At 48.0% G+C, this 25678-nt stretch overlaps 1 protein-coding gene across 1 annotated transcript in view; it reads left to right on the plus strand.

Moving 5' to 3' along the window:
- Positions 1–25678, plus strand: part of LOC147123263 (PGAP2-interacting protein-like) — a 229218-nt gene that overhangs the window by 109965 nt on the left and 93575 nt on the right. Inside the window, exon 8 of the mRNA XM_085965696.1 lies at positions 793–909. Coding sequence (XP_085821822.1) covers positions 793–909 — 117 coding nt within the window. The remainder of the gene's footprint in view (positions 1–792; positions 910–25678) is intronic.

Consider the following 25678-nt stretch of genomic DNA (forward strand, 5'->3'; position numbering starts at 1 on the left):
GGTTCTGATACCCACCAAGGCCAGATAGCTTTCTGACACACTGCCCAGGCTCACATATGAAGAATGGTCACTTGAGCAAGGTATCGGAATGCTAATGGTACCTCTGACACCAAATCCTAGTGTGAGGATTGTCTTCAGAAAAGGAGAGGTGAAAAAAAAGTTTGTTGACATTGACTTAAATGTAAATTGCTTGTTTTAGGGCCTCCATAAAATAATTGCTGAATGAATGAGGCTACAGTCTACACACATGCAGGCTATTAAATATTTACCCCACCTGTCTTATCTTTTTCCCAGTTCCTTTACATTTTGAGCCTTATCGTTTTTATCTATGATAAGCACTGCAGTTATATTCAAATATATTTTGTTTCAGCAGGATAGTGTTGGGTTGATTTGCACTTATGCCAATAAAATCTGAAACACTATCTACTTAGTTTACTTATTCTGCTTTCTCTTTCACCCCTCCCAGTCATACACCCTTATTGTTTGACCGTTTTACCATCGACTCTTGCCCCCTGAGGTCAGCGATGAGAATTGATTGTGCCTTGGTTGTGCTCAGTGACTCACTCCATTTTTACTTTTATTTCTATTATCATTATTGACCATCTGTTTGAAAACATTTGAGAAAGAAGCTGTAAGCTAAATTAATTTTAGCGCTAATGCACAGAAACGTTAAATTTATTACAGTGCAGTTTCCTGTCATTTGACTGCAGATTTTTAAAAAATCTACGTTTTAACAGAGTAACAAAGTTTGTGAATCAAGTCCTCAATTTGTACTTTTCCCTCCTTTTCCAGGTGTGCTCATGCACTTGATTGGATTGGGATTATTCTTTGATCGACAGTCTAAATCCTTCCCATCAGAAACCAGTAATGTGACTCTTTTCAAACTCTTGGGAAAGTATGTCAAACTATGTAAGTGGCATAACTCTGTTACACTGAGTATATATTTACACTTTCACTTAACTGACGTGTAGATTATTCTGTACTCTTTTACATAACCTTTATCAATGTAGATATACATAAATGCAGGTCTGAAATTCTGGATTTGACTTTAATTGCTTTGAGAAAATCCCCATAAACAGGTCTTACATTTTAGAAATATTGAAAGCAATATTCTTTGATGATTTGTTATGTGTAACACTATTTAAACTGCTAAAATGTATAATATAATTTTCAAACATAATTTCCAGGAAATCCTTAAAAAAAAATATGATTCAAATATGGATTAAATTGCTGTTACTCTATTTTAAATGCATTTAAATCTGAATGATTGGTGAGCGTGAGTACATAGAAAGGCATATACAGTATTTGGTTTATGAGTGGAGGAATTATGACGAGAAGTAAAACAACAAATGCTGGAAATCTTAAATAAAAGCAGGAAATGCACAAAAGCTCAATTAGCATCTGAAAAATAAAGATAGGTTTACATATTTAATATGAACCTTCATAAAAATTCAAACTCCTGATACTCTAACTTATCTTTCTCTCAGATACTAATCGATGTGCATTTTCATTTTTTGTTTTTCTTTCTGGTTGACGACAATGTGGGTATTGCATCCTGGCATAACCATGGGATATATTTTGGTGCTTCCAACATGGGGAACAAAATAATTCTGGAGTGCAGATTTCCCAGCCCGTGATCCCGTAGCTCCAAACTGGGTCTTGGGCTGATTTGACATTGCTGTCCCTGCTGTTTGCTATTTGTGGGGCACAGAGGGATTCTTCTCACCAGTTTTGTCACCCTAACAGTGAGGGATATCAACTTGAGGCCTTTGCTGTCTGTAAGAAACTTGACGTTTTTACTTAAAATGGGGAAGGAAAGTTCAAATTACTTTCCTCTCCAACCCCCTCAGGCGATCGAAACTGGTCCCGGAGATCACATGGATCAAGTGTTCCCTAGAAAAACACTTGCCTTCAATATGATGCAATTTCTGCCTGAGTCAGAAATCGAACCAACTCCCTCTTAAAGGCATACAGAGAATCAGCACCCACACACTGGACGGCAGCGTATTCCAGAGGCTTACAATTCTCTGGGAGAAGAAGAACCACCTAACATCCAGTCTATTCCTACTCATGCATAGTTTAAACTCGAGTCCTCTGGTCCTCCTCAATCTGTTAAACTGGAATCATCTATCAATAGGACACTATCCAGCCCTTTAATTATTTTACAGACCTCTATCTGGTCACCTAAGTCTAGGCTGCTCTGAAGTAAATAGACCAAGGTCGTTGAACCTGTCTCAGCAACTATGGTTTTTTAAGAAAGGAATCATTTTTGTAGCACTCCTCTGGACCTTTTCCAAGACCACTATATCACCCACCATGTGGGGGGACCAAAACTGGGCACAGTACTCTAGATGCAGTCTGACCTGTACAGTGTCAAAATGGTGGCCTTTGATTTATACTGAGTAGTTCTATTAATACAACCTAATACCTTGTTCGCTTTAGCTGCAGTTTCTCTACATTGATCATGAACTTTGTGATCTGTGCACAATAACATCAAGATCTTTTTCTCTCTCAACCTCTTTCTGTATTGTTCCCTGAAAATGATACGTGCATTCTCCGTTGGCCCTATTGGGCTGCTTTCTTGTTCCTTTTCATCTCGTTACTTTAAACACCAAATTAGTACACATTCAGTTGTAGCAATGCAGGATCAGGTCTTTATTGAAACATCATGGCCCAGAAATTCGGGTCTCCACAGGTGAGTACGCACGGGGTACTCACCCGTAGGCCCAATGGAAGTGCCGGTTTCCCGCATGCACTTCCGTTCCCCTGAAAGAAGGGGTTCAGAGTTTGAACGTGTGCGCAGGAGAGGCTGCATGTGCGCAACGAACTTACGTTTTGCAGGTTTCTCTGGGAGGGTAAGTCTCCAGAAATTACACTTTTAAAAAGCAGTCGCAAGGCCTGCTTTTTACAAGGTAAGTGGTGAATTAATTAAAAGTAAAACATTCTTTCCACAGGTTTATTATTTTTAAATACTTTAAAGAAAGGTAAGTTTATTTTTAGCCCCGTTAGAAAATAAAATTATTTTTTTCAAAAATTTAAATTATTGTTTAAAATAGTTATTTCATGTAATTTGTAGTTTATTAAAAAAATGTGATGTATGTTTTTACATTTATTTGAAGATTTAGTGATGTTTTGGGGCCCCTAGTATTTCTAAGTTTTGACAGCCCTTCCTGTCAAACTTATGAATGGAGCATCCCCATGGCCCACGTGATCCCAGGGGACGCATCGAACAAACTGCGCCCCTGGGATACGCGAGCACTGCGCGCCGGCAGTTGGAGCAGGCCCAGGATCGGAATCCCACGCGGGCCCACAGCTCAACGGCTGTCGCGCAAGGTAAGTGCAGGTCGGTGGCTTGCACCCACGGGAAGCCTCTGACTTGAATTTCTGGGCCCATACTTCTTGAATCCCGTATGAGAGCTCAGGTCTGCACCATTCCAGTATGAGAGCTGCTAAAACAGAGACTCTCAATCTTATACCATTATTTACCTTTGATCACTACATTCCATGCATACCACCAATAAATCATAGTAAAACAAAGATACATACAAATGACATCACCTAGTTATATTCTGATCAGAGCTGGCCAGATGTTCCCCTACATGGAGGTTTGATACAGCACTAGGGTCAATGCTAATAATCAGACCTAGAATTTGTTTATCCCTAGTTTCCACACCAATATGCAATGCAAGGAAACCATCATTGATGGTGTTCACAAAAGTCTCAGCTACTCTTGAGTAGAGAGAAGTTGTAGCTGAGCTCTGAAGAAACAGAGAAAGGAGGGGAAAAAAGGAAAAAGAAAGCCAAATCAGGCCTTGAGTCTCAAGAGGGAAGGAAAAATCCAAGAAGGACCAAAGACATATCGGAGAAGGACCAGGAGGGGAGAGAGAGGAAGAAGCATCTTTGTTTTTTCCCCTGAAAAGGTGGGTGCACTGCACCACTGATTTCTTGGAAGACTGTCTTTGCTTTCTGTTCATTTGGACTTTGGGATTTTCTCCCTATTGTTGTGGTCTGCAGAGGCTGACGAAGGGGGAGGAGTAAGGGACGAGTGAACACGAGGTTTTGCCATTACATTGTTGTTGCTGCTGCCCCAGCGAGTAGAGGGATGAGGGGTGAAGAGAGGGCTGTGTGTGTAGGACTAAATTGATAACCAAGAGCAGCACTGCAGTGCCTTGCCTAGGTGAAGGTGAAGACTGCGGAAGAGAAGAGCTGTGCTGCCTCAGCAGTTTGCCTGTCTGGGTTAAAATTTGACCCTCCCCCCACTGGTTTCACTGTGGTCCCCACCAAGCCTAGTTCTTTTGGAGTCTCTGGGCTAAAAAATTGGATAGCCCCCGAAAACAGGCGTGGGCATCGCGATGTATGATTAACCTGCGCCCGCTCAAAGTAATGCAGGCAGCACGCAAACTTCGCTCTGCCTGCTAATTTAAATGATATTGGTGGCAGCCCAGCGCTAAACGCGCTGCTGAACCACTAGCCCCTCACACCGCTCAACTCGCCACACATTGCTCAACTCACCACAGACCCATTACTCTACCAACAATCTCTACCAATCACGACTCATATCTCCCATTCATATGCTCCATCTCACCCTCACACATTTACCACTCTGCAAGCCTCACACCCACATCTTACAACTTGCACACACTGCCAGATATTCAATCACGACAACCACATTAGCCAAACACAGTGAACCACACTCACTGACACACTTCCCTCTCTTGCAGGACAAGGCAGCACACATTTGTAGGCCGCAGCAGTTAACCGGAGTGGGACAGGCGTGCCTCCATATTCTAACCCCGCTCGAGGAGACGGTGCTCGCCATAAATGGAGTAGCTGTGACTGAGGCCATGGCCAGCTGCGTTGCTGAAACCATTGAAGATGATGGTATGCTCATACCTAATTCTCCTTCTCACACCCCACTTCCCCCTCATCCCACAATCTTATCTGACTTGTAAGCTGCAGATGGTGTAAGCGTGCACCTCTTGCTTCACCCCATCCCCATCTCCCCCTCACCACAACCCTAGATTGTGCCTTTTTCATTTCAGAGATCCAAGAAATCCAACCTTGCCAGGCAGTGGTACAAGAAGAAGAGGAGTGTGATGATGAAGAAACAGCAGTGTCGCTCGATCTGACAGTGACAGCCACCAGCTCAGATACTGGCACTGCGTGGACTTTAGAGGGTAGCTCAGAGGCGGGATCTGCACGTGGTGAGTCACAGGGCATGAGTGCAGCAAGGGCAGGGGGAAAGGGTAGCACTGGTGCTAGCTCCCCACAGGGTGAGGTCACACATGAGGTTTGCTGCACAGGACTCAGATGAGGACTTCGATAGGGTGGCCTACAGAACAAAGTTGATGGGTATGCACAACAAAATGCTTGGTGCATTGGCAGGTGTGTAAGAAAGCCTGAATACAATGTCCAGGAGCATGGAGGAGTCCAGCTCCAACCTTGCACCAGGCTTTTCTCAGAGCTTTGAGCCCATCCTTTCCAGTGTGGAAGGGATGGGCAGATCCATTAGCGCACTTGTGGGCTCAACCATCATGCAGCACCTGATAGTCAATGTCTCAGCTACCATTGCAGCACAAGCAGAAGCCAACCAATGTCTGAGTGCTGCGATGGAAGCTCAGCTTGCTGCCATGAAAGCTCAGCTTGCTGCCATCATGGCTGGGTTTACCAGTGTTGGAAGTGGCTTGCAGGGTGTCACAGCAGTCCAGCAATCTGTCCTCCAGCAGATTACTGGGATTGCTGAGGTGCTGCCCCGGTGGAGTGGCAGTGGCTCCGGGGAGCACGAACCTGCTGTCCTCTCTCAAGATGACAGCATTCGTCCTCCCACCACTGCCACTCTGCCAGTGCCCTTGCTGTTGCCTGTCAGCCAGCCAGCCCAGACTGCTGCCGCCCATGCTGAGGTGGTGCAGTCCGAAGCTGGGCCTACTAGGTCAAGAGCTACTCGAGGTCGTCCTGCAAGGGCATCTGCAGTCTCCCCCACTGAAAGTCAGCAGCCTTCCACCAGCCATGCTGCAGCCACTGAGGTCGCACTGCGTCGGAGCACTAGGACAGCCAAAGGTACACTGAAGACAGGCACCAAGGGAATGCACAAGGGTGATTAGTTGACTTTTGAATTAAATATTGTAATGGCTTGATAAAATTAGTTTGGAATGTTTGTTTTGTGGCGGCTTTTATTGTAATACAGGTTGAGCGTCCAAAATCCAGAGTTGCGGAATCCGGACTCCGGGACGATTGGTGGCAGGGTCGTCCGGAATCTGTAAAATGTTCCGGAATCCGGACACCCTGCCAAGCCATAACCTGGGCCCAGGAATTTCTGGACTCTGAACGTGTTCAGAGTCCACCGAAACTTCCTGAGGCCCAGGTTATGGCTATGGCAGGGTGTCCGGATTCCGGAACATCTTTACAGACTTCGGACGACCCTGACACCAATCGTCCGGAGTCCGGATTCCGCAACTCTGGATTCTGGACGCTCAACCTGTACTGTGGCCAAGAGGATGCTGTGATGGTCAGTACTAGAGGGAAGGTAACATAGAAACATAGAAGATAGGAGCAGGGGTAGGCCATTCGGCCCCTCAAGCCTGCTCCGCCATTCAATGAGATCATGGCTGATCATCCAAATTCAGTACCCTGTCCCTGCTTTCTCCCCATATCCCTTGATCCTTTTAGCCATAAGAAATATATCCAACTCCTTCTTGAATATATTTAATGAATTGGCCTCTACTGCCTTCTGTGGTAGAGAATTCCACAGGTTCACCACTCTCTGGGTGAAGAAATTCCTCTTCATATCTGTCCTAAATGGCTTACCCCTTATCCTTAGACTGTGACCCCTGGTTCTGGACTCCCCGGCCATCGGGAACATCCTTCCTGCATCTAGTCTGTCTAGTCCTGTTAGAATTTTATAAGTTTCAATGAGATCCCCTCTCATTCTTCTAAACTCCAGCGAGTATAAGCCCAATCGACGCAATCTCTCCTCATACATCATTCCTGCCATCCCAGGTATCAGTCTGGTGAATCTTCGCTGCACTCCCTCCATGGCAAGAACATCCTTCCTCAGATAAGGAGACCAAAACTGCACACAATACTCAAGATGTGGTCTCATCAAGGCCCTGTACAACTGCAGCAAGACATCCTTGTTCCTGTACTCGAACCCTCTCGCTATGTAGGCCAACATACCATTTGCCTTCTTAACCGCCTGCTGCACCTGCATGCTTACCTTCAACGACTGGTGCACAAGGACACCCAGGTCTCGTTGCACTTCCCCTTCTCCCAATTATTGCCATTCAGATAATAATCTGCCTTCCTGTTTTTGACACCAAAGTGGATAATCTCGCATTTATCCACGTTATATTGCATCTGCCATGCTTCTGCCCAATCACCCAACCTGTCCAAATCATACTGGAGTTTCTCGGCATCCTCCTCACAGCACACACGCCCACCCAGCTTTGTGTCGTCTGCAAACTTGGAGATATTACATCTAGTTCCCTCGTCTAGATCATTAATATATATTGTGAATAGCTGGGGTCCTAGGACCGATCCCTGCGGTACCCCACTAGTCACTGCCTGCCACTCGGAAAAAGACCCGTTTATTCCAACTCTTTGCTTTCTGTCTGCCAACCAGTTCTCTATCCAAGTCAATACCTTGTCCCCAATCCCATGTGCCCTAACTTTACACGCTAATCTCTTATGCGGGACCTTATCGAAAGCCTTCTGAAAGTCCAAATACACCACATCCACTGGTTCTCCCTTATCTATTTTACCAGTTACATCCTCAAAAAATTCCAGTAGATTAGTCAAGCACGATTTACCTTTTGTAAATCCATGTTGACTTTGTCCGATCCTGTCACTGTTTTCCAAGTGCTCTGCTATTACATCTTTTATAATGGACTCTAGCATTTTCCCCACTACCGATGTCAGGCTTACCGGTCTATAATTCCCTGTTTTCTCTCTACCACCTTTTTTGAATAGTGGGGTAAAATTAGCTACCCTCCAATCCATGGGTACTGTTCCAGAGTCTATCAAATTTTGGAAGATGACCAGCAATACATCATCTATTTCTAGGGCCACTTCCTTAAGTACCCTAGGATGTAGATTATCGGGCCCTGGGTATTTATCAGCCTTCAATCCCGTCAATTTCCCTAACACCATTTCCCTACAAATACTGATTTCTTTCAGTTCCTCCCTCTCATTAGACCCTATGTTCCCCGACATCTCTGGGGGATTATTTGTGTCCTCCTTTGTGAAGACAGAACCAAAGTATGTATTTAATTGGTCTGCCATTTCTTTGTTCCCCATTATAAATTCCCCTGATTCTGACTGCAAGGGACCTACGCTTGACTTCACCAATCTTTTTCTTTTCACATATCTATAAAAGCTTTTACAGTCAGTTTTTATGTTCCCTGCAAGCTTACTGTCATACTCTATTTTCCCCCTCTTAATTAATCCCTTTGTCCTCCTTTGCTGAATCCTAAACTGCTCCCAATCCTCAGGTTTACTGCTTTTTCTGGCCAATTTATATGTCCTCTTGGCTCTTATGCTATCCCTAATTTCCCTTGTTAGCCACGGTTGAGTTACCTTTTTTGTTTTATTTTTATGCCAAACTGGGATGAACATATTCTGTAGTTCATCCATGCGATCTTTGAATGTTTGCCATTGCCTATCCACCATCAACCTTTTGAGTGACATTCCCCAATCAATCCTACCCAACTCGCGCCTCATACCATCGTAGTTTCCTTTATTTAAATTCAGGACCCTAGTCTCTGAGTCAACTACTTCACTCTCCATCTTAATGAAGAATTCTATCATATTATGATCGCTCCTCCCCAAGGGGCCTTGCACAACAAGATTGCTAATTAATCCTTTCTCATTACATAATACCCAGTCTAAGATGGCCTGATCTCTAGTTGGTTCCTCGACATATTGGTCCAGGAAACCATCCCGTCTACACTCCAGGAATTCCTCCTCCACAGTATTATTACTAATTTGGTTAGCCTAATCTATATGTAGATTAAAGTCACCCATGATAACTGCTGTGCCCTTATTGCACGCTTCTCTAATTTCCCATTTAATGCCACCCCCAACCTCCGCATTACTGTTTGGAGGTCTATATACCATTCCCACTAACGTTTTCTGCCCCATGGTATTTCTCAGTCCTACCCATACAGATTCCACATCATCAGAGCTAATATCCTTCCTTACAATTGTGTTAATCCCCTCTTTAACCAGCAATGCTACCCCACCTCCTTTTCCTTTTTGCCTATCTTTCCTGAATATTGAATACCCCTGGATGTTGAGTTCCCAGCCTTGGTCACCCTGGAGCCATGTTTCCATAATCCCAATGATATCATATTTGTTTACCTCTATTTGCGCAGCTAATTCATTCACCTTATTACGAATGCTCCTCGCATTAAGGCTTGTTTTTTTTAACGCTCAGACCTTTTAGAATTATGCCGTGAGTGGTGGTGGACAATTAAACAGTTAACAGGAGGAGGAGGCTCCAAAAATATTCCCATCCTCAATGATGGTGGAGCCCAGCACGTGAGTGCAAAAGACAAGGCTGAAGCATTTGCAACTATCTTCAGCCAGAAGTGCCAAGTGGATGATCCATCTCGGCCTCCTCCTGAGGTCCCCAGCATCACAGATGCCAGTCTTCAGCCCATTCAATTCACTCCACATGATGTCAAGAAACGGCTGAAGACACTGGATACTGCAAAGGCTATGGGCCCTGACAACATTCCGGCAATAGTACTGAAGACTTGTGCTCCAGAACTAGCTGCGCCCCTAGCCAAGCTGTTCCAGTACAGCTACAACACTGGCATCTACCCGGCAATGTGGAAAATTGCCCAAGTATGTCCTGTCTACAAAAAGCAGGACAAATCCGACCCGGCCAATTACCATCCCATCAGTCTACTCTCAATCATCAGCAAAGTGATGGAAGGTGTCGTCGACAGTGCTATCAAGCGGCACTTACTCAGCAATAACCTGCTAACTGACGCCCAGTTTGGGTTCCGCCAGGGCCACTCAGCTCCTGACCTCATTACAGCCTTGGTCCAAACATGGACAAAAGAGCTGAACTCAAGAGGTGAGGTGAGAGTGACTGCCCTTGACATCAAGGCAGCATTTGATCGAGTGTGGCATCAAGGAGCCCCAGCAAAACTGAAGTCAATGGGAATCAAGGGGAAAACTCTCCATTGGTTGGAATCATACCTAGCACAAAGGAAGTTGGCTGTGGTTGTTGGAGGTCATTCATCTCAATCACATGACATCACTGCAGGAGTTCCTCAGGGCAGTGTCCTAGGCCCAACCATCTTCAGCTGTTTCATCAATGACCTTCCCTCCATCATAAGGTCAGAAGTGGGGATGTTCGCTGATGATTGCACACTGTTCAGCACCATTCGAGACTCGTCAGATACTGACGCAGTCCGTGTCCATATGCAGCAAGACCTGGACAATATTCAGACTTGGGCTGACAAGTGGCAAGTAACATTCGTGCCAGGCAATGACCGTCTCCAACAAGCGAGACTCTAACCATCTCCCCTTGACATTCAATGGCATTACCATTGCTGAGTCCCCCACTATCAACATCCTGGGGGTTACCATTGATCAGAAACTGAACTGGACCAGCCATATAAATACTGTGGCTACAAGAGCAGGCCAGAGGCTGGGAATTCTGCAGCGAGTGTCTCACCTCCTGACTCCCCAAAGCCTTTCCACCATCTACAAGGCACAAGTCAGGAGTGTGATGGAATACTCTCCACTTGCCTGGATGAGTGCAGCTCCAACAACACTCAAGCTCGACACCATTCAGGATAAAGCAGCCCGCTTGATTGGCACTCCATCCACCACCTTCAACATTCACTCCCTCCACCACCGGCGCACTGTGGCTGCAGTGTGTACCATCTACAAGATGCACTGCAGCAACTCGCCAAAGCTCCTTCAACAGCACCTTCCAAACCCGTGACCTCTACCACTTAGAAGGACAAGGGCAGCAGACGCATGGGAACATCACCACCTACAAGTTCCCCTCCAAGCCACACACCATCCTGACTTGGACTTGTATCGCCGTTCCTTCACTGTCGCTGGGCCAAAATCCTGGAACTCCCTTCCTAACAGCATTGTGGGTGTACCTACACCATATGGACTGCAGTGGTTCAAGAAGGCGGCTCACCACCGTCTTCTCGAGGGCAATTAGGGATGGGCACTAAATGCAGGCCTAGCCAGCGATGCCCACATCCCATCAATGAATAAATAAAAAGAATAAATTATTTACTGTGGCCATGTTTGATTTAAACCCTTGATTTCTCTGACTGCCACCTTTGTTTTTCTCCTTCCTGTCTTTTGCTTCTATCCTTGTTTCCCTTTCCTCTGTCTCCCTGCTCAGGTTCTGAACCTCTTGCCATTTTAGTTTAAACACTCCCCCTTGGACATCGGTCCCGGTCCTGCCCAGGTGCAAACCATCCAGTTTGTACTGGTCCCACCTCCCCCAGAACCGGTTCCAATGTCCCAGGAATTTGAATCCCTCCCCCTTGCACCATTCCTCTAGACACGTATTCATCTGAAATATCCTTCTATTTCTACTCTGACTAGCACGTGGCACTGGTAGCAATCCTGAGATTACTACCTTTGAGGTCCTATTTTTTAATTTACCTCCTAACTCTCTATATTCAGCTTTTAGGACCTCATCCCGTTTTTTACCTATATCATTGGTACCTATATGCACCACGACAACTGGCTGTTCACCCTCCCCTTCCAAAATGTTCTGCAGCCGCTCCGAGACATCCTTGACCCTTGCACCAGGGAGGCAACACACCATCCTGGAGTCTTGTTTGCGGCCGCAGAAACGCCTATCTATTCCCCTTACAATAGAATCCCCTATTACTATAGCTCTACCCCTTTTTTTCCTCCCGTCCTGTGCAGCAGAACGACCCCTAGTGCCAGGAAGTTGGCTGCTGCTGCCTTCCTCTGACAAGCCATCTCCCTCACCAATATCCAAAGTGGTATATCTGTTTGAGAGGGGGATGGCCTCAGGGGACTCCTGCACTACCTGCCTGTGCCTACTGCTCTGCCTGGTGGTCACCCATTCCCTTTCTGCCTGTGCAACCTTTACCTGCGGTGTGACCAACTGATTAAAGGTGTGGGACTGTTGGTGAATGTGGAATTGGGGTTGCATTCACTGCTACCACAGTCCGATGAGTCGATCACGGACAGCCCGGGCAGAAAGGGGCTATCTGAGTTCCTTCCTCCTCCTCCTCCTCAGCTGGTCGCCTTATGCCTGGTGGCAAGGGCTGGGCATGCAGCACACCATGACTAATCTTGAGATACGCTCTGGTGAATACTGCAGTGATCCTCCAGAGTGGTCCAGGCAGCAGAAGTGTTGTTTAAGGACGCCAATGGTCTGCTCTATCAGATTCTGTGTGTCTTTCGTTATATGCATTCCGCCTACGTGAGCGTGGGTTACGCAGCGGAGTCATGAGCCAGGTAGTCCTTTGTTGTGGTGGCTCAAATGCTGATGGTACAGCAGACTGCTGTAGAATTAAGGCACCGTGGCTGCTACCAGGATACTGAGCATTGACTTGTATGGTCCCACACCAGCTGGACATTGAGGGAGTGGAATTCCTTCCGGTTGCGGTACATATCCGAATTGAGATGCGGCGCCCGCAAAGTGACATGCATGCAGTCAATGGCACCCTGCACCATGGGGGAAGCCTGCTATCCTGGTGAAGCTGCGTGCTCACTCTGCTGCTTCTCTCTGGCAAGAGAGAATGAAATGTATTCAGCTCTCTTTGCATACAGAGCCTTACTCACCTCCCTTATACAGAAGTGGACGGTGAACTAGGAGATGTTACAAATGTCGCCTGCTCCAGCCTGGAAGGAGCCCGATGTGAAGAAGTTCAAGGCCACTGTCACCTTTACATCCACTGGCAATGCCGTCCTCGCCCTGGACTGAGGCGGCAGGTCTGCATGTAGCAGGTGGCAGATTTCCGTGAGCACCTCCTTCGTAAAATGGAGACGTCACTTGCACTGTTCGTCACTGAGGTTGAGGTTAGAGAATTGCTCCCTGAAGACCCTGGGTGGATATGGCCTCCTGCTGAGAGCCCTTCTCCCCCACCTCCTCCTGCTTCTTTTAGCAGCTTGTCTTGCTCTGTGTCGCCTCTGCTCTTTCTCCCCGTCATGCTGCAAGCCGAGGGGGATACAAACTCTGTCTGGGAGCAACTGGTCTGAGCAGACCCCTTGCAAGTCGGTACCAAGTCATTGAGCACGTGCCACACCACTCCTTGTAGACTTTAGACAACTTTAAAGAAGTTTAGAAAGCACCAAACACTTCTGCAAACTCAGCAACAGCCAGTAGAAATCGATCAGCAACTAACCTGTAAGTGGATGATCCATATTGGCCTCCTCCTGAGATCCCCACCACCACAGACCCAGTCTTCAGCCAATTCGATTCAGTCCACGTGATATCAAGAAAAGGCTGTGCTCACTGGATACAGCAAAGGCTATGGGCCCCGACAACATCCTGGCTGTCGTGCTGAAGACATGTGCTCCAGAACTAGCTGAGCCTCCAGCCAAGCTGTTCCAGTACAGCTATAACACTGGCATTTATCCAACAATGTAGAAAACAGCCCAGGTATGTCCTGTCCACAAAAAGCAGGACAAATCCAACCCGGCCAATTACCGTCCCATCAGTCTACTCTCAATCATCAGCAAAGTGATGGGAGGTGTCATCAACAGTGCTATCAAGCAGCACTTACTCACCAATAGCCTGCTCACTGATGCCCAGTTTGGGTTCCGCCAGGACCATTCGGCTCCAGACCTCATTACAGCCTTGGTCCAAACATGGACAAAGGAGCTGAATTTCAGAGGTGAGGTGAGAGTGACTGCTCTTGAAATCAAGACAGTATTTGACTGAGTGTGGCATCAAGGAGCCTTAGTAAAACTATAGTCAATGGGGATCAGGAGGAAAACTTTCCACTGGCTGGAGTCATACCTAGCACAAAGGAAGATTGTTGTGGTGGTTGGAGGTCAATCATCACAGCCCCAGGACATCGCTTCAGGAGTTCCTAAGGGCAGTGTCCCAGGCCCAACCATCTTCAGCTGCTTCATCAATGACCTTCCCTCCATCATGAGGTCAGAAGTGGGGATGTTCGCTGATGACTGCACAGTGTCCAGTTCCATTCGCAACTCCTCAGATAATTTTGCAGTTCATGCCCGCATGCAGCAAGACCTGGATGACATTCAGGCTTGGGCTGATGTGTGGTGCGAATGTTACCTGCAACTTAAGTGCCAGGCAATGACTACCTCCAACAAGTGAGCATCGCACCACCACCCCTTGACATTCAATGGCATTACCATCACCGAATCCCCCACCATCAATATCCTGGGGGGTCACCATTGACCAGAAACTTAACTGGACCAGCCACATAAATACTGTGGCAACAAGAGCAGGTCAGAGGCTGGGTATTCTGCGGCAAGTGTCTCACCTCCTGACTCCCCAAAGCCTTTCCACTATCTACAAGGCACACGTCAGGAGTGTGATGGAATACTCTCCACTTGCCTGGATGAGTGCAACTGCAACAACGCTCAAGAAGCTCGACACCATCCAAGACAAAGCAGCCCCTGCTTGATTGGCACCCCATCTACCATCTTAAACATTCACTCCCTCCACCACTGGTGTACCATGCCTGCAGTGTGTACCATCTACAAGATGCACTGCAGCAACTTGCCAAGGCTTCTTTGGCAGTACCTCCCAAACCCACGACCTCTACCACCTAGAAAGACAAGGGCAGCAGGTGCATGGGAACGCCACCACCCCCAAGTTCCCCTCCAAGTCACACACCATCCTGACTTGGAAGTGTGTCGCCGATCCTTCATCGTCGCTGGGTCAAAATCCCGGAACTCTGTGGGAGTACCTTCACCACACGGATTACAAGAAGGGGCTCACCACCACCTTCTCAAGGGCAACTAGGGATGGGCAATAAATGCTGGCCTTGCCAACGACGCCCACATCCCATGAACGAATTTAAAAAAAGGGTGATCAATGTTCCCTCTAAGCTGTGCAGCCGCGCAGCTCTGTGCTGGTCCCGTGCAGCCTGGGACTGGCTTTCCCATGTTGAATTTTTGCACATACGCGAAAATGTGAATGGGCCGTGCAGCCCCTTAAAGGAGCCCGCAGCCAAAAAAAAATGAGGGCAACGTTGGTGATGATCCCTTTCAATAGCGATGATGGAGGAGTCTTTCCTGCTGCTGAACACATGGTCAGCTGTGCAAGGTTAGCTCCAGCGTTGAGGTCGGAAATGGCAGCGCTGGCGTCAAATCAGCGTTACACGCTAATTGATGTCATGATCTGTGTGCTCTGCATACTTACGGCGCACGCTCCCAGCGCCGACACCTAACGCCCCCACCAAAATGACGTCCAGCGTGGCCCACACCAGAAGTGTGCGCGCGCTGCTCGGATGCCATTTTCGAGCCAAATCGGCACTCGTAGCACCCAAACAAGGGAGCTACACAAGCGAATTTTTAGCCCTCTTTTATTTTTACTCCTGCTTGGTGAAATCGTGCTTCTGGAAATATTGGTTGGCCAATTTAAAATCTTCTGGCCTGTTGACTAATTACAGATTGACATGTAACACCACCTGGCCTGTAGACAGAGCATTGATCATCAGGCCATTAATCCCACCGATGCCACAACAACCGTGTGTCCGTTGTCGGGATCTTCGGGGAACGCTTCACACTATGTTAGCAGCAAGCGTGTCGGTGCCAGGCCCGAGTTGGCAGTGTATGTCGGTGCCAGGCCCGCGTTGGCAGTGTATGTCGGTGCCAGGCCCGAGTTGGCAGTGTATGTCGGTGCCAGGCCCGAATTGGCAGTGTATGTCGGTGCCAGGCCAGAGTTGACAGTGTGTTTCGGCGCCAGGCCCGAGTTGGCAGTGTGTTTCGGCGGCAGGCCCGAGTTGGCAGTGTGTTTCGGCGCCAGGCCCGAGTTGGCAGTGTGTTTCGATGCCAGGCCCGAGTTGGCAGTGTATGTCGTTGCCAGGCCAGAGTTGTTTCGGTGCCGTGTCGGCGGGAAACCTGAGCGGCAGAGCGGGGCTATAAAAGTCGCCAGAGACCAGGTAAGGCCTCACAGCGTCGGCGGGAAACCTGAGCAGCAGAGCGGGGTATAAAAGTGCCCAGAGACCAGGTAAGGCCTCACAGCGTCGGCGGGAAACCTGAGCGGCAAAGCGCGGTATAAAAGTCCCCAGAGACCAGGTAACGCCTCACAGCGTCGGCGGGAAACCTGAGCGGCAGAGCGGGGTATAAAAGTGCCCAGAGACCAGGTAAGGCCTCACAGCGTCGGCGGGAAACCTGAGCGGCAAAGCGGGGTATAAAAGTCCCCAGAGACCAGGTAAGGCCTCACAGCGTCGGCGGGAAACCTGAGCGGCAGAGCGGGGTATAAAAGTCCCCAGAGACCAGGTAAGGTGTACCAATCTCCAGTCTCTGAACTCGGAGGGAAGGAGAGAGGTAAAAAGTAATCCAAGTGTGACGTCACCAGAAAGCGGGTAAGTGATTGGTTGGTGAGTATTTCTCCCTTTTAAGCTTAAATCTCTTTGGTTTATAGTTTCTAAGGTGTGATATTCACCATCTAGAATCGGGGCAGAGGATATTTAAGAATAATATTAATAAATTTAATTAATTACATAGAATGGGAGATCAGGTGATGTGTTGCTGCTGCAATATGTGGGAGCTGGTGAACACCATTGATGCTCACGGTGATCACATTTGCAGTAAGTGTTGGCTGCTCGAGGAACTCCGGCTCCGTGTTGAAGAGCTGGAGACCGAGCTTCAAACACTGAGACACATCAGGGAGGGGGAGAGTTACCTGGACTCTGTGTATCACGAGGTAGTCACACCAATTAGATTAATTAATTCAGATGTAGTCCGTGGCCAGGGTCAGGATGGTGTGACTAGAAGTGAGGCAGGTACGGGGATCCAGGAGGTAGTGTTGGAGGAGCCGCAGCCCTTGCACTTGTCCAACAGGTTCGAGGCTCTTACTCCCTGTGGGGACAGGAGCAGGGACTGCAGGGAGGATGAGCAACCTGGCCACAGCACCGTGGAGCAGGGGGCCATTCAAGTGGGGGGAGTTAAAAGAAATGTTGTAGTGGTAGGGGATAGTATCGTTAGGGGGATAGATAGAGTTCTTTGCAGCCGAGAGCGAAAGTCCCGAAGGCTGTTGCCTGCCCGGTGCCAGGGTTAATGACATCTCCTCTGGACTGGAGAGAAACTTGGAGTGGGAGGGGGAGGATCCAGTTGTCGTGGTCCATGTTGGTACCAACGACATAGATAGGACAAGGAAGGAGGTTCTGCTGAGGGAGTTTGAGCAGCTAGGGGCCAAATTAAAAAGCAGAACCACAAGGGTAATAATCTCTGGATTATTACCTGAGCCACGAGCGAATTTGGCAAGGACAAATAAAATTAGAGAGTTAAATGCGTGGCTCAAAGACTGGTGTGGGAGAAATGGGTTTTGCTTCCTGGGACACTGGCACCAGTACTGGGGCAGGAGGGAGCTGTTCCGTTGGGACGGGCTTCACTTGGCCAGTGCTGGGACTAGAGTCCTGGCGGATCATATAACTAGGGCTGTAGAGAGGGCTTTAAACTAACTAGTGGGGGGGAGGTTCCTAGAGAGCAAATAATAAAAATGACAACAGAGAAGGTCATAGACTTAGGTAGCAGTGGGGAAATTAAAAACCAGAGCATGTCAGGAAGGGGCAGAAGGTATGGAGTAAAAGGTAAAGTAATAAAAAGGGCAAAAGCAGGAACTAAGTGTCACAAAACATCTTTGAAAGTTCTCTATCTGAATGCACGTAGCATTCGTAACAAAATAGATGAGTTAATGGCACAAATAACTACATATGGGTATGATCTTGTGGCCATTACAGAAACATGGCTGCAGGGTGACAATGCCTGGGAATTAAACATACCAGGTTATTTAATGATCAGGAAGGACAGGCAGGAAGGAAGGGGAGGTGGGGTGGCTATGTTAATAAAGGAAGGAATCACTGCAATACAGAGAAATGATATTGGGTCAAAAGATCAGGATAATGAAACAGTTTGGGTGGAGGTAAGGAATAATAAGGGGAAAAAAACACTAGTGGGCGTAGTCTATAGGCCTCCGAACAGTGGCAACTCTGTTGGACGGAGTATCAATCAGGAAATAGTTGAGGCTTGTAATAAGGGAACACCTATAATTATGGGGGATTTCAACTATCATATTAATTGGACAAATCAAATTGGGCAGGGCTGCCTTGAGGATGAGTTCATTGAGTGTATTAGGGATGGGTTTCTTGAGCAGTATGTAACTGAACCGACCAGGGGGCAAGCAACCTTAGATCTGGTCCTGTGTAACGAGACGGGATTAATTAAAAATGTCCTAGTAAAGGATCCCCTTGGAATGAGTGACCATAACATGGTTGAATTCCATATTCAATTAGAGGGTGAGAAGGTTGGATCTCAAACAAGCGTGCTAAGCTTGAATAAAGGAGACTATGAAGGTATGAGAGCGGAATTGAGTAGAGTGCCTTGGGAAAATAGATTAAAGGGTAAGACGATACATGATCAGTGGTGTACATTCAAGGAGTTATTTTACAACTTCCAAAAACAATATATTCCACTGAGAAGAAAAGGGTGTAAAAGAAAAAACAGCCATCCGTGGCTAAGTAAAGAAATTAAGGATAGTATTCGACTAAAAACAAGGGCATATAAGGTAGCCAAATCTAGTGGGAGGATAGAGGATTGGGAAAACTTTAAAAGACAGCAAAAAATAACAAAAAGATTGATTAAGAAAGGGAAGATAGATTATGAAAGTAAATTAGCAAAAAATATAAAAACAGATAGTAAGAGTTTTTATAGTTATATAAAAAGAAAAAGGGTGGCTAAAGTAAATGTTGGTCCCTTAGAGGATGAGACCGGGAAATTAATGGTGGGAAATATGGAGATGGCAAAAACACTGAATGAATATTTTATATCAGTCTTTACAGTAGAAGACACTAAGAATATCCCAACACTGGACAAACAGGGGGCTAAAGGGGGGGGGAGGAGCTAAACACGATCAAAATCACTAAGGAAGTGGTACTCGGTAAAATAATGGGACTCAAGGCAGATAAATCACCTGGACCTGATGGCTTACATCCTAGGGTCTTGAGGGAAGTGGCGGTAGGGATTGTGGATGCATTGGTAATAATTTTCCAAAACTCCCTGGACTCGGCAAAGGTCCCGGCAGACTGGAAAACTGCTAATGTAACACCCTTATTTAAAAAGGGCAGTAGACAGAAGGCTGGAAACTATAGACCGGTTAGCCTAACATCTGTGGTAGGTAAAATTTTGGAGTCCATTATTAAGGAGACAGTAACAGGACATTTGGATAATCATAATTTAATAGGACAAAGTCAGCATGGTTTTTTGAAGGGGAAGTCATGTTTGACAAATTTGCTGGAGTTCTTTGAGGAAGTAACGTATAGGGTGGATAAAGGGGAACCAGTGGACGTAGTGTATTTAGACTTCCAAAAGGCATTTGACAAGGTGCCACACAAAAGATTATTGCTTAAGATAAAAAATCACGGAATTGGGGGTAATATTCTGGCATGGATAGAGGATTGGCTATCTAACAGAAGGCAGAGAGTTGGGATAAATGGTTCATTCTCAGACTGGCAATCAGTAACTAGTGGTGTTCCGCAGGGGTCAGTGCTGGGTCCCCAACTCTTTACAATCTATATTAACGATTTGGAGGAGGGGACCGAGTGTAACATATCAAAGTTTGCAGATGATACTAAGATGGGAGGGAAAGTAGTGAGTGAGGAGGACATAAAAAACCTGCAAGGGGACATCGACAGGCTAAGTAAGTGGGCAGAGATTTGGCAGATGGAATACAATACTGGAAAGTGTGAGGTTATGCACTTTGGCAGGAAAAATCGTAGAGCAAGTTATTATCTTAATGGCAAGAAACTGGAAAGTACTGTAGTACAAAGGGATCTGGGGGTCCTGGTGCACGAAACTCAAAAGGTTAGTATGCAGGTGTGCAGCAAATGATTAAGAAGGCCAATGGAATGTTGGCTTTCATTGCTAGGGGGATAGAATATAAAAATAGGGAGGTATTGCTTCAGTTGTACAAGGTATTGGTGAGGCCGCACCTGGAATACTGCGTACAGTTTTGGTGTCCATACTTAAGAAAGGACATACTTGCTCTCGAGTCAGTACAAAGAAGGTTCACTCGGTTAATCCCGGGGATGAGGGGATGGACATATGAGGAGAGGTTGAGTAGATTGGGACTGTACTCATTGGAGTTCAGAAGAATGAGAGGCGATCTTATTGAAACATATAAGATTGTGAAGGGGTCGGATCGGGTGGATGCGGGGAAGATGTTCCCGATGATGGGTGAAACTAGAACTAGGGGGCATAGTCTTAGAATAAGGGGCTGCTCTTTCAAAACTGAGATGAGGAGGAACTACTTCACTCAGAGGGTGGTAGGTCCATGGAATATGCTGCCCCAAAAAGCTGTAGAAGCTACATCATTACATAAATTTAAAACAGAAATAGACAGTTTCCTAGAAGTAAAGGGAATTAAGGGTTACGGGGAGCGGGCAGGAATTTGGACATGAGTCTAGGTTCGGATCGGTCATGGCCCTGTGGGTAGCGGAGCGGGCCCAGGGGCCGTGTAGCCTGATCCTGCTCCTATTTCGTGTGTCTAATTCTGTTAGATTCAGGAGATGGTTCTGTGATAGTGGATTGGTGGTTAGGATCAGATCAGCCATGATCTTATTGAATGGCGGAGCAGGCTCGAGGGGCCGATTGGCCTACTCCTGCTCCTATTTCTTATGTAAGGAGGTGGGGCATATTCGCAAGAATTGCCCGGCTTCCCAGGCTGTCAAGAGACTGAAAGTGGCCAAGGCTAGCACCACGACCCACTGCCCCTTTTCAGAAACCACCGTCAGCGTAGGCAATCGTGCTCCTCTTGGTCAAAATTGCTTCCGCTGGGGAGGAGGCTGACCGCCCTCTGGGGAAGAAGGCAAAAAAAAAAACAAAGCATCTGCATTCTGATTCCGGTACTGCTGAGCCAGAGGAAACACCTGCCTTCACACCACCTGGGGTGGGCACTCCGGCCTCACTTGCGGCGGACACTGCAGCCACAAAAGTGGCGGTGTCAGAGAGGGGCTGTGGAAGAGGAGATAATGTTGGGGTTGGATGTTCCTCGCCCTCAGCACCCACCTGGGGGAAAAAAAGGAGGCGCCGCTCCTTGCAAGTGGAGGATGACCCTGTAAAATGGCGCCCTCCTGCTGAAGAGGAGTGGGCGCCTCAAAAGGATCCTGGGGTTCGTTCCCCTCACAAGTCATTTGGTGGACCCACTGACCCTGCTGGAGAGTGCAGCAGACGCAGCCATAAGGCCTGTTCCTGCTGTGCTTCCGGCGGGGAGAGGGGGAGGTTCTGCCTTGTGGGGTGGCGGATTCTGCCTCGGCCCTTAGAGACATCGCCCAGGAATTGCTCGGCCTGGTCGAGGGTGTCTGTAGGTTTTCCCTCTTAGAAGGGTCAGTTGCTGGTGGTGGAGAAGGGGAAGGTCCCCTCGCCCTCTCTCTGGGCTTGGCGTTGGATGGACTGTGGGATACGATCTTGTCCCCTGTGTTCTCCTGCAACTTTGCGCTTGTGTTGCTCTGCCTGGAAGGGGGGGAGAAGTGCCCCAATCTGCTACTGCCCTCTTACCCAGATCCCCCAGAAGAACCTAGGGAGGACCCTTCTGTCGTGGATCCTGGGGGTGGGATCGAGGTAGTGGTGGGGTCGGCTGGCAGGGACGATCTCGCTTCTCTGTGTGGTGGGCGGGTTGGTCACGGGAGGTGATGTCCTGGAGGAGGATGACAATTCAGTGGCGGACACTGGGGATGATTTAGAGTCCATTGCCAGTGAGGCGGTGAATTCCCTGGTGCCACCCTCCGAGTCGCCCCTCATTTCCACTGTGGAGCTCCCGGTGTTTATTGCGGGACACCTATGTCATCACACTAAGGTCTAGCTGGCCCTTGACCATTGGTCAGAGTTAGCGCTGATCATTTGGTCCATTCGTGTGGCTATTAAGACCCTGCACATGGGTGAGGTTGTCGATCGGGTTGGCTGCACCGACTCCAAAAGTTCCTCAGTTTATTCCTGAGGGAGTGGAGGCTAACTAATAGCCCCGCGCCCCCGTATAATTAGTTATATAGTGTTAGGTTTATTAAACTCTTGCCATGAAGATAACTATAGCTAGCCTCAATGTCAACGGCAGCAGGGAGGTCTATTGCAGATTTTAGCACTTCTCAGTCCTTAAAGCAGGGAAGTATGCAGTATGCTTGCTGCAGGAAACACACACCATTCCAGGAGATGAAGTTAAATGGATCCTGGAGTGGGGAGGGAGGGGCCTACTTGAGTTACCTTGCCACCACATTTTGCGGGGTGACTATCTTGTTGGACTCACATTTTAATCCGGCGGTCTTGGTGGTCAAGGAGCCAGTGCCAGGCCGCTTGCTCCATGTCATCATTCACCTGGGGGATGTGCCTCTTCACTTAGTGAATGTGTATGCACCCCAGGCTGGTCCTGAGCAAGTGCGCTTTGAAGTGTTCATTTACCTCAATTCGATTGACGTTGGCGAGTGCATAGGCTTCGGGGTAGTAGCAGGGGGGATTTCAACTGTACCCTTGAGGCGAAGGACCGCTCCGGGGTCTCGAAGTGCCCGTCAGTGACTGAGAAGTTGAGGGATCTGGTCGGGTACTTCGACTTCGTGGACGTCTGGCATAATCTCCATCCCAACTCCAGTGATTTCATGTTTGTGAGGCCTGGAGGAGGGCGGAGCAGAATTGACTGCCTTTACATTTCCCTGGCGTATGTCTCCTGCATTCTGTCATCCTCCATGTGGCCGGTACTGTGCTTGGACCACTAGTTGCTGTGAACAGAGCTTGCTTTGCTCCTTATGCAAGTGGGATCCACGTAATAGCACTTTAACAACCTGCTGTTGGAAGACGAGCCATTCCGGGAGTCATTCCATCAATTCTGGATCACTGGAAAAGGAAGAAGGGGGAGTGGCTTCTCCTCCTAGAGGCTATGGTGGGACATGGGGAAGACTCGTGTCCATCTCTTCCATCAAGAGTTCGCGAAGGGGTCGACGAAGACGCAGAAATCCAGGATCAAGCAGTTGGAGAATTAGGCGCTTGGTCTGGAATCCTGTCTCGGTCAAGTTGTTGAGGATCTGGCCCTGCAGCAGGTGTACAAAGAGAAGAAGCACGCGCTGAAGGACCTGCAACTCGCCGGGTCCTGAGGCACGTTTCTTCTGCTCATTGGAAAAGAGGCAGGGGATCTGTAAACAACTCCTTGGGCTGCTGGCCGACAATAGATCCCTTGTAACGAATCCAAAGGGAATTACTGTAGTACCAGGTCCCAGTACTATGGGGGTCTGTTCTCTCCAGATCTGTCCAGCGACAATGCCTGGAGAGTTTTGTGGGAGGACCTGCAGTAGGTCAGCCTGGAGGGTGCCGAGCTGCTCGTTGCTCTGCTAAGCCCCAGGACTGGATGTTCTTGACTATGCGCAGGTTCTGGGGGTTTTAAAGTCTAGCAACTGGGGAGCTTTCTTGGTGCAGGGCAGTCGTCACCCTGTTGCCGAAGAAGGGCGATCTCCGCAGCCTGAAAAATTGGCACCCCGTCTCCCTGCTCAGCATGATTATAAGATCTTTTTCAGCGCAGTATCAGTTCAATTTGGCACCATGCTGGCCCACATGATTCACCCTGACCAGTCCTACACGGTCCCGGGCCATTCGATCCACGATATCATCCACCTGGTCCAGGACATGATCCACCATTCCCAGCGGACTAGTCAATTGGATGCCTTCGTTTCCCCGGGTTAGCAGAAGGCGTTCGACAGGGTGGATCAGGAATACTTGTTCTGGACCCTGCGGGCATTCACATTCTGGTTGCATGTTGTCAGACAGATCTGACTTCTTGTACGCTGTTGTGGAGTCTGATTAAGGTTAACGGATCTTTGATGGCCCCCAGTCGCTTTGGGAGAGGAGTGTCTGGCCAATTATACACCATCTGTGTGGAGCCTTTCCTGCGCCTCTTGTAGAAGAGATTGTTGGGACTGGCTCTGCGTGAGCCGGGTGTGGAGGTCGTCCTCTCGGCTTATGCCGATGACCTGCTCCTCATGGTCACGGACCCCATTGACTTGCGGAGGATGTGTGAGTGCCAGCAAGTGAACACTGCCACGTCCTCCGCAAGGATCAATTGGGCCAAATGTTCTGGACTCTTAGTAAGTCAGTGGCAGGTGGATTCTCTGCCGGAGGAGCTCTGACCCTTTGCCTGGAGCACCACCCACCTCCTGTACCTGGGAGTCTCCCTAGGCCCCACTGGCCTGCGAACTGGCAAGAGCTTGACATCATAGTCAGGGCTTGCCTAGGACGCTGGACAGAACTGTTCTGAGTGTTGCTATGCTATGTCCTGGACCAGGTGGATGATATCGTGGATCGAATGGCCCAGGACCGTGTAGGACTTGTCAGGGTGAATCATGTCACTTTGATCCCGCCCCCTGAGTTTGTGACCAAGATTTAGAGGAAGCTCATCAACTTCTGAGACAACAGGAAGCATTGGGTTTCTTCTGCGGTTTTGCGTCTCCTGCTTAGGGAAGGCGGTCAGGCGCTGGTGTGCCTCTGCATCCAGATTGTGACTTTCCACCTTCAGATCCTGCTGAAATACCTGTATGTTGAGGATTCTCCCAAATTGTGTGCAACGATTTTCTTCCGCTAGATGCACAGCCTGAAATATGACCGGCACCTCGTTTTCATCAAGTTGCATGGCATGCATGTGGCCTTGTGGGAGTTGACTGTCTTTTATCAAGATTTTATCAGGTGGGGGTTGCTCTGGCTGCCTGCCTCTCATCTGCGGTCTTGTCCGTGACCGAGAAGCCCTGGAGAGGAAGCATGCGGTGTCCACTGGTATACTTGATGCCTTGTGCGACATGTGGGCACCACAGTGTACAGAGTGTTACAGACACTGATAACATAATTTAGTTGGCAAGGTCCCTTTGCTTTTGCTGGGACTTTGTTGCTTATTTGGCTTCTTTTAGTTTGATTGGACGATATGTTTCTTTCCTATATTAGTGGTGCCCTAAAAGGGGCACCTGTTGTGATAATTCTTGTTTGATGACCTTGGGGCAACCTAGTGTCACCCTTATTGGTCCATCAAAAAAGGCCCAGGCTGGAAGCCTCAGCAATTTGTGAACAAAGTTCCTAATCAGCTAGGGATGCCTGTCCTGGAGGTCCATGACAGGTGCCATTATAAACTTAGGGCCATTGGCGTGGACTAATTGAATCCAACACCTTCAGCTACTGCTGATGTGCTAATACCTTTTGCCACAGCAGGCAGATTGTTTCTGACACCTCCTCTCTTCTGACCTATTCTATCTTTCCTAAAGCAGCATACCCTGCGATATGGCATTTGGCACCATCATTTAAATCTAGCCATGTCTCAGGAACACCTAAAACATTTGGGTTTTCTAATGTTGCATAAGATTGTAGTTCCAGCAGTTTATTTCTAAGACTTCTTGCATTAGCATAGAAACATTTCAATGGTTCATCAGTTAGCTGACTCTGAGTACCATCCTTTTCTGTGCCTAACATTTAGAAAATCTGGGAAGTCTGTTAGTGCTACCTA

This window comes from Somniosus microcephalus, chromosome 2, assembly GCF_052327205.1.
Source record: "Somniosus microcephalus isolate GS21.2 chromosome 2, FLI_Smic_1.0, whole genome shotgun sequence".
Classification (NCBI taxonomy): domain Eukaryota; kingdom Metazoa; phylum Chordata; class Chondrichthyes; order Squaliformes; family Somniosidae; genus Somniosus; species Somniosus microcephalus.